This window comes from Schistocerca piceifrons, unplaced genomic scaffold (assembly GCF_021461385.2).
Source record: "Schistocerca piceifrons isolate TAMUIC-IGC-003096 unplaced genomic scaffold, iqSchPice1.1 HiC_scaffold_1872, whole genome shotgun sequence".
Lineage (NCBI taxonomy): Eukaryota > Metazoa > Arthropoda > Insecta > Orthoptera > Acrididae > Schistocerca > Schistocerca piceifrons.
In genome coordinates this window covers 287,563-297,398 of record NW_025727759.1, presented here as the reverse complement: position 1 = coordinate 297,398, position 9,836 = coordinate 287,563, and the positions used below count along the sequence as shown (strand labels likewise).

Sequence of the window (9,836 nt, the reverse complement as noted above, 5' to 3'; positions counted from 1 at the left end):
ACAACTAATTACAATTTTTTATAAATAATTTGTATACGTAAATGGCTTTCGTGTTGTAATGGTTCTTTATTTAACTGACCATTACGGCACTCCAACTCCAGTTGTCGATACCAGTAATATCGTACTACTTTTCTGCCAAGTAACAGGCATATTTTTGTGACAATATTCACATTTTTTTTATTAATGTATAGCTACTCTGATGTATCGATATATTACAGTGATATGGTTCTTGTGTGTATTCTTTTCTGTGAGACTGTCATAATCTTTGACTTAATTGTAACCATTTTGGCGCGAATGCGCACAGAGCAGTCTTTGTTTCGCTTTGGCAGAAGTTGTTATTTCGCTTTATAAAAGAACAGTCAAGTCTTGTATTTCGTTAAAGTGGAAATCAAGTATACGAAGATTGATACAAAACTGTTGATTTGACAATTAAGAAGAAGTATATGTGAATTTACAAGAAGTTTAATAAAAACGTGCATCGTGAACATCAAGTTAAAAATTATTTCTGCCATACCATTATTGTGATCTGGTATTGTTTGATCATTAAGAACTTCCCCAAAAACGCATTTGTTAGGTCTTCAAATATTGCTAAAATACAGATCTGGACCTTCTAGCAGTCAAAGTGGAATCACCCTAGAATCAACAAGATGAACCATAACGAATTGGACGAAATCTACGTGGGAATCCATTCAAGGTAAGTGCCAAATTAATGACTCTTTTTGCAGTGACCTCATTATTTCCATTCTGACAATACCATCCACAGTCAATAACTTTGATGTTGCCCGATAAAGGGAACATATGTTGCGTGAGCAACATTATTAATCTGATTTCTAACTTACTTTGCAAGTGGTGGTATTGTGAAACGATTCAAAGCATTCTGACATGCACAGCGCAACATCACACACTGGACAACAGTGTGTTGATTCTTCCCTTTTCCACTCTCCAGTTTCTTTTTTAGCTTTGCTACCACACGCTTTACACCATCTCCACGGCCTCGCTTTGCTGTCAGTTGGAGGAAATTTTCTTCCAAAATGTCGCCCAGTTAGTCTGTCGCCTGCAGTCGAAGGCTTCGCCACTACTTGTTCCTTTCCAGCAACCGTGGCCAGTGTTTCTCCACATGAGTTTATCTGGAGGACATGGTTGCCTGTGTAGCATTTTATACATAACTGTTTACTATTCCCCAAATGAAAATTCTGTAGATAAGTAAGTCGTATGTAGGACTTGCCAACATGTTTTGTATTATTTACAGTCTGATATGTCACGTGAACGAATTATTTTTTTGAATGATGTAGTGAGAATTACTAATTATTCTTACAAGTTTCAAATAATTCAAAATGAAATTCACGCTTTATTTCAATCCTGTAGGTGACATTTGTAAATTAATTTTCGAACACCGGATTTTGCAAGATTCAGCCGCCACTCACTCGCGTTACGGAAGAAACGTCTGCGGTTAACCCACGATTTGCACCGAGCAATGAAATGTATGTTCACCGATGTTATGTGGAGGAGGTTACAATTTAATTTCCATTATCCTCCGCGAATTATTTTGGGACGAGGTAGACCTTTTACTTTCTCAATTACAGTGTCACGGTCGGAGAACCTGACAGGGGCTGCGTCGTAATCCTGCACAGTTACTCACAGCCCGCTGTGGTGTGGAGTCTGTCAGGCCTCGAAGCCGACACTGGCGAGACGTGCGTGCAGTGAGTACGTGTGGCGGCGCGCCGCTCAGCTACGGCTCCCGTGTCCAGACCTGCAGTCAGATTTTGCAGGGCAGACACAGAAGGGTGTCGCACCTTCTGAGTCAGTCGCCCTTAAAATACAATTAAAATGTCCTGCGCTGACGAAGCCGCCTTTTGCCTGTCTCAGAAAGTACGGGATTCTATCGCTGAAAAATCTTTCCCTTGGAGCTCTCTTGTTTGATGCGGAAGGAGTGCAGAGGTTTAGAGAGGTGACCACATTCGCAACGCCTGTCACAATGCGTCCTCCCTGCTCTTTTTCTGCATCCTTTAGTTACTGCGTTCGTGAAGAGTCACTCACCGCAAAAGGCCCAAAATCTGCATTACGAAACTCAGCACTTGGCCGGTGGCAACCCGAGCGAGAAGCAGAAGGCGTACTTCTGCGCATGCGCGGGCGTAGCGAATCCCTCTGCTGATTCTGTGATGCTGGCACCCTTTCTGCCTCCAGACGGCTGTCGCGCTGGACCTGTACCGTACGTTTTTGACGGTTCCGTCACTCTCTTAATAGTAACTGGTTCCAGAACAGAGGAGCGTTCCCTTCGCACAGCTAGGCCAACAAATTTAATTACCATCACTGTAAGGTACAATGATTGTCCCAATCTATCTGTGAAAATATATCATTTTAGATGTTTCAAACGGGTAAATGAACTCTAAACACAAAGATTAACAATCTTCAGGGCCAACATTTTAATCAGAGTCATTTGTTTTGGAGACAAATGACATATACAAATTAGATTGAAATCGGCCTGCTCTCTCGCAGGCGAATTGTTTGACGTACTGACTAGCCTCTAATTTGCATCGTGTAGCGTGTGCTTCACATGCACGTATTTGCCAAAAGACGTGGGACATCCTGATTAAAAAATAAACCGATCGTGCATGTGTAACGTCAGTCCCGCATGGCGGGTAAATATTTAAGCGGAATGTCTCAGCGACAGAACATGCAATTGCACGTCTGCTGGGATAAAGTTACACGTTTTCAGCTGTAAACCCATCCCCTAAAAGAACTGCCGTTGCGCTGTTTATTTCTGGATCGATAGTAATGACAGGTTGAAAGTCAGCGGATGTTCCTACACCTGTCATTGAGACTTGCTGCAAAAATAATACATTACATGTATTAAATCATCCAGAGCACTAATTGTAACAGAGGTTGTTATCGGAATAATGTTTAGTGTTGGTATATAGTGGACTACCATTAGACAGATGTATCGTGCTGTGACATAACTACGAAACTGCTGGTAGAGCGGAAGAAGATATCTTAGTAATATTGGAGCAGTAAATGGCAGCCGGACACCGGTGTCTGCGATCACCACCGACTTTGAAACTGTTGAGTACAACTGGAGCAGTAATCGCTAATCAGTATTACACATTTTATGCGAAAAGTGATCGTTCCGATTTAGTTTCGGCCCCCCTGTCGTGTGGCCGGTCTTTTCTCCGCCGCCGTGGTCGGACCGCCCCTACCGCCTGCTCCCGCCCCGCCGCTGCTTCTGCGCATGCGCGACCCTCTGCCGGATTCGCTGCCCGCATTCTGCGTCGCGCCCCCACCTGCGAGTTTCCCATCGGCGACTGCGCCGGCCGTCTGCGCGGGCAGTCTGACGCCACCTGTTGCTGTTTGCACGTGAATAACAGTGTCGTAAGCGTTTCTGCCTTACAGACAAGACCGAATGTTTACACAGCTTTCGTTACGTAGAGAGTAATGCAACATGTTACAGATATGGTGCTCTTTCCAGAAACAACTGTTTCTTTGGCGTCATTTTCATCGATGAAATTCGGATCTCGGAAATTCCTTTGTCATCTCGTGATCTGGCGTGCGCAGACGCGCGCTTAAACGGAAACAAGTGCTGTAAACTCATCGCTGTGAAACCGGGCTTGAAACGCATTTGGTCGGTACACACCCGTCTGAAGCGTATTTCACAATGCTCTTCAGCTGCTTCCACTGATACCCGCGCTGTTGGTGCTGCAGAGGAAAGGAAAGGTAACCTGAAGCCTGTTTCTCGTCGCTCTTGCTAAGCACAATAATATTCCCTATTTATTTTCTATTTATGGTTACGGTCGTATTGAGTAACCCTGTAACGGTCTTGGCATAGCTGATTCCCCGTTCTACCCTAACAGATTCGAAAAGTTCGGGTCTATTTGTCACTTGCAAGTCTAAGATGCTGTCTTCACGACTCATTTCTCAGATTAATGGCCCGAGGTAGTTTTTGAGTAAAGCACTTGTATCACTTTATCACGATTCCCTGGCCCTGCCAACAGTCTCAGCCACCTATGTCGCCCACTGCAGAGATGGAAGGTTAAAGGTTCCACCTAAAACTGTAACATGGCGAGGAAATGCACGCCAGATGTTCTCCGGGTTTCTTACTTTCCATTCAGAGCTCTTCATAGACGATAATTCTCGCATCGTCAGTGAGGACTAACCTGAGACGGTCTTTTAGTTAATATTCAACAATCCTCCATTCCGAAATCACTGATATCTGGGAAGCATGTCAATAAGAATGGCAAAATTTCAGCTCGGTTCTTGATTGGTGGCTGACTTAGAGTAAGCCTGGTTTGCGAAAGGACCCTGTCTGCTACTGTTCTGAGGCAGCTTTTAGGAAAAGCAGGACAATGCAATTTCACAACCAGTGTTTGAAAGACGTACTCGGCCCTTCTGCTAGTCTTAACGGGAACCGATAAGTTGAGCAAAGACACATCAAAACTGTTTATTCTTGTCGACGTGAAATTTTTCAGTCGATTGCAAACATTTTTATGAGAGTACAACAGGGACATGAAGCTCTATTTCAGTTTCTCTACACCTGACTCAACCGATATATTGCTACCTGCTACGCGCGTCTCGGTAGAAGGAGCGTGAAAGTAAAAATTAAGGAGGGAACGTGAAAGTAAAACTTAAGGAAAACCGAGGTCACACGGTGGCTTACCAGCAGTGTTTACACCGCGACTGGAACAGGAAAAGACCGAAACAGCTGTTGTACTCAAACTACCCTCCGCCAGACACCAGAATGTATCTGTGAAATTATCATTTCAGACTTTCCGAATCCCTAAATTATTTCAGAGAGGCGTTATCTTGTGAATTTTGGAGCAGTTTTGACACAAAGCGGGATGCGTTACATTTTATCTTCATTTGCACTATAAATACGGTAGCAGATCTGGTGCAGTTACTGTTTACAAGTCTGAAGATAAAGATTTACAATATTCAGGACCAATATTTTAAATTGAGTTATCTGTTTTGCAGATAAATGGTATGTATAAATTACATTGAAAACGACCTCCTCTCTCGCAGGCGAATTGTTTGATGTACCGGCGAGCCTGGATTTCGCATCGTGTAGCATGTGCTTCGGAACAAAATTTAATTTTTAGACTTTTCTGTCGCACTGGACTGAGATTTACGTATTTCGATATCAAAATAAATTTTAGCCATTTCTCAGATACCAACCACACACTTAGAAGCACTAGTTTAAATAAATGCGAACACATTTCAAAATATATGACGTCCGTTTCGACAGCGGATGTCTGCCGTGAGTGCTATTGTGTTTGACGATGCGAAGAACACAGATGGAGTTCTGGGCTGTTTTCGGTCTGCAGACGCGTGCCACACCGTTCCAAAGTGCCGTAATAGCAGAGTGCAGCAGGTGAATGGCGTTAGGCGCGATCCGAATTTTGGGGAGTCACCGTTTTTTTTTAGGACGCTCTAGCGCGGTCACCACTCGTTGTCAGAAAATCACTGCTGATTGCTGCATGTTGTAGAAGAGTGTGTCCAATTTAATTTTGTGTTGGGTTTTCAACTTTGAGAAACACGTAGTCTTTGTGAAATAAATGAAAATCTGAGAAAAGTCGGAAGATTTTGAGGCTTTCGTTGTGAAGCCGACGTACTACAGGGCAGGAAGCACGAAATTTGGATTTTGGAGCCCAAAACATATGATTATGCAATCGGTGAGGAAAGATCTGCCGCAGTTTCTTACCAATTGGTAATTTTGGTCATTGCACGCAAGGTGGCTCTGGATAGTTACTGCTAGATATTTTACGGTAGGTGACTTACTGTTTCCAGCAATTTGTGATCAGCAGTGTAATTGTACAGTAGTGAATTTCTATTCCTGTGTATGTACAGTATATTACATTTATTTATGTTGAGGATCAAGTGGCAGAGCCTGAAGTATTCATCAGTGCCGTGGAGGTCACTCACCAAGTCAATACTGTCTTCTGGCGCCGCTGCTTCCTCACAGAGAATGTTGAGGAGCTTCCGTGTGTAACGCCGCCACATGAGGGCCACAGAAGCTCTTGTTCAGAATGCAGTCTGCCACTTTGGTCGCACATGCACGCACGGGGATACCAAGTCTAATTGTATCACAGCAGACAGGGGAATTAATGTTCCAAATGTGGTCTGCTTCCAAAGCATGTACAGAGACGCAAAAGTGTACTTTGGGAAACTGCCGTATACTTCCAGTGATGGCTGCATGTCCCACGTGATTGTGTATAATTCCTTGAGAGATGGTAGTTTGTTCTGTAAGAGCAGCAAGGGAGGTGTTTAGGAGTCTAATGATTTTCGGTGGTTCTTCAATTCTCTTTATTTGAAGGTGAGCTGGCAAGAAGGCTGCAGATGGTGTGAGCATGATGTGGTGTGAGCACTGCTACCAATGTGACATTACAATTAAACATGAAAAGTACTTGTGCGGTACATGCACAGAAGTGAATTCAGTGTGAAATCTGAAGATACATTCTAAGTGAACAGCTTATATGGCAGTAATATGAGAATGGTGCAGTTCGCAGTGATGTGATGTAGCAACATAGACACTGCTAGCAAATGGTTTGCAGTAATTACGTAATGTAGGAGACTGGTGCAAAGAACTAACATTAACGCACAACAACCGGTATTCTCGCATTTGTGTCTTGGAAGAGATTGGGTGTTTACATTTCGAAATACAGGCGGTTGTGAGAGAGGTCGGCTGTATTCTTGTAAGCTGTTAGAATATTGTATGTGAGACGAGAAACACAAGAGAGGGAGGGAGAGAGAAGTGGAGTTTATGAATGATGGAGTATTTGTCAATTGTTGCTGAGCTTTTGCAGAAATTGCTTGTGAAATGTTTTACAGAGTGAATTCTGAAAAGGAAGGTTTGTCACGTTGGTTTACAGATATCTCCTGTTGTTGCAGTAGTTGTGGTGTTACTGGAGTAATTGTGTAGACTGCAAAAGATAGAAATGAATAGAGAAAGCGATCTTTTTTTTTCAATTTTTTATTTTAATATCCTGTACAATGAAGTACAGGATGTCATTTCCTCTAGTGGCGCGTACTAACGCCCTGTTAGCGTCTCGACGAGCTGGTGATCGTTGCACAGCCTGGCGTAGTCCAGGGGGGTGTTCCCACTAGTAGTCCTCACCCCCCTGTCAGCTCCGGCCTGCAGCAATGCAGCCGCCGCTTCTGCGTGGCCACTCCGTGCCGCCACGTGCAGCGGCGTCTCCCCCCCCTGATTCCTGGCGTTGGGGTCGGACGCTGCAGAGAGCAGCAGCCGCACCACAGCCGCGTCGCCTCCCCATGCAGCGCAGTGCAGGGCGGTCCCCCCGAACACCCCGCCCCTCGCCCCCACGTCCGCCCCAGCCGCGAGCAACGCCCGCACCTCCTCCACCGCCCCCTCCTCAGCCGCCTCTCTCAGCCTCCTGCCTCGCTCTGCATCAGAAAGGCTCCTGCACAAAACATCGACACACTTACTCTCTACTATCGAGACACACACACCAAATGAAAGAAACTGTAACGGCCACAAAACTGCCAACAATTCGGAATACACTTCTTCCGAGCGACAAGTCACAAATCTAGAAATCTCGCTTCTGCGATCCGGGTTAACCAGCGTATTACAGACAGATCCACAGCACTAGCCCATAATCAAAAACTTCACCCATCTCCCATTAAAAATAGGTGCACTCCATCCCGTAACAAATTCATTTGGCACATTCCCTCATAGTTCACTCCACAGATCCGCCTCCTTTCACCTCGGCATGCAGTTGCCACCCAACCCTTCATCTACATTCAAACACACCCCTAAAACTACCTTCTCTGGGTACCAATTCCTTCTGTCACTTAGGAAGAAAACACTAGGAACTAAACGTATCTGTAAGTACTGAAATACAATTTCCTCACCAGACAGCTAAGTGATTCAGACCAGTAACATGGAAATTTCCTGACATACCGATAAAAAATATAAAAGTCACTGCTTCGTACACAATAAGTCGGTCGACATATTTCAAATAGAACAAGGGCACCAGGTCGACTCTCCCTGACACACACACACACACACACACACACACACACACACACACTACCTGCTGCATAATAATCGTCACATGTGCTCATATAATCATGCATGCAACAAGAGATACATCCACTGGAACATTCATTTCCATCTACTTACGAACTTTGCAACCCACCATATGGTCTGTGGCAGGCGATATCCTGCACAACTACTATACTCAGTCATGTTAACTTTGTGCAACTTTTTGCATTTTCTGAAAATTCGGGACACAAAATAAGTTACACACCACTACAGAAGGCGTAAAACTTTACATTTATACTTAAAAAGGTCTAAGTAAACTTCAAGTGTACACCAGCTACGCTGCTTCCGAGTAAAATTTCTCTTTCAGTAGTAGTACAAACACTTAAACCGTAACTTTAGACCAGTCTCAAAAAAGTACTGTATTTCCTGTATCTAATGCAATGCATAAATTAGATCATGCCAGAAAGAAATCAGGTGCCTGTAAGAAATACAAACAGAGTGTTGATTCATTATCGCATGTTCACTTACAAATATCAAAATACTTGTATAGATCTGGCATTGCTGAACTTTAACCAATGTCGCGGGAACCTCTCCCCACAGCTGATGCAAGTTAAAGGCTAATCCCAAGCGAGAGAGCCAGTAAGAAGCTCCAAAGACAAGTGAAATACCAACTAGAAACTACAGACGTAATAAAACCGCTGCATTCAGTACAAAATAATCAATGTAGGTGGAGCAGCAACCATATGAAACAATAGTAGTAACTGGTACATATAAAAAGTTCTCAACTGACTGCAGTCATCTGCTTTTTCCGTTCCGCTCCCAAGTAGAGCCAGGGAGAAACGACTGCCTGTATGCCTCTGTACGAGCGACAACGCCTCTCACCCTATCTTCACACGCCTTGTCTCAAGTGTACATTGCCAGAACTAGAATTGTTCTGCAGTCAGCGTCAAAAAACAGTTCTCTAAATTTTCTCAACAGAGTTCCTCGAAAAGAACTTCGCCTCCCCTCCAGTGATTCCGATTCGAGTTCCTGAAGCTTCTGCGCAATACCTCTGCGTCACTCTAAACTACTAGTAGCAAATCTAGCAGCTCAGCTGTCAATCCTTTAGCTGTCTTTCTTTAATTCTACCTGTTGCCAATACCAAACACTCTAGCAGTACTCGAGAATAGGTCGCACCAGCGGCCTACATGCAGCCTCATCTACAGGCCAACCACTCTTTCCTAAAATTCTCCCAACAAACTAAAGTCGACCTCCCGCCTTCCCTACCACAGTCCTCTCACGCTCGTCCCATTCTTATCACTTTGCGAACTCTCGCTCAGACATTTACGCGACGCTTCTGTGTCTAGCGGAACACCTCTACTGTTGTTTTGTTTTTCCTACTCACCTGCATCAACTTACGTTTCTCTACATTTACAGCTGGCTGCCATTCGTCACACCAACTAGAAATTTTGTCCAACTCGCCTTGTGTCCTCCTACACTCACTCAACGACGACATCTTACTGTACACTAGGGGACAATCAGCAAACAGCTGCAGATACCTGTCCACCAGACCATTTATGTATACAGACAGCAACAGCGGCCCCACCACCCTTTTCTGGAGCACTCCTGCCTCTGGCGAACACTCGCCACTGAGGACAACATACTGGGTTCTGTCACTTAAGAGCTGAGGTCCACTCACATACATGGGAACCTATTCCACACGTTTCTATCTCCTTCAACAGTCAACAGTCGACAGTAATCCACCGTGTGAAATGCTCTGTGGACACGTACGAATATGTTATTCAGAGATGATCGACAAGCGCACCACATCACAGGAAAATCTGCACAATGCAAAGAATTGCGATCT

General features: G+C 44.3%; 1 protein-coding gene across 1 annotated transcript in view; it reads right to left on the bottom strand.

The window, feature by feature from the left end:
- Positions 1 to 7,015: 7,015 nt before the first annotated feature.
- The window catches only part of LOC124741135 (BTB/POZ and MATH domain-containing protein 4-like), a 48,951-nt gene continuing 46,130 nt past the window's right edge, over positions 7,016 to 9,836 (bottom strand). The window contains exon 4 of the mRNA XM_047248663.1: positions 7,016 to 7,406. Within this exon, the coding sequence (XP_047104619.1) occupies positions 7,016 to 7,406 (391 nt within the window). The remainder of the gene's footprint in view (positions 7,407 to 9,836) is intronic.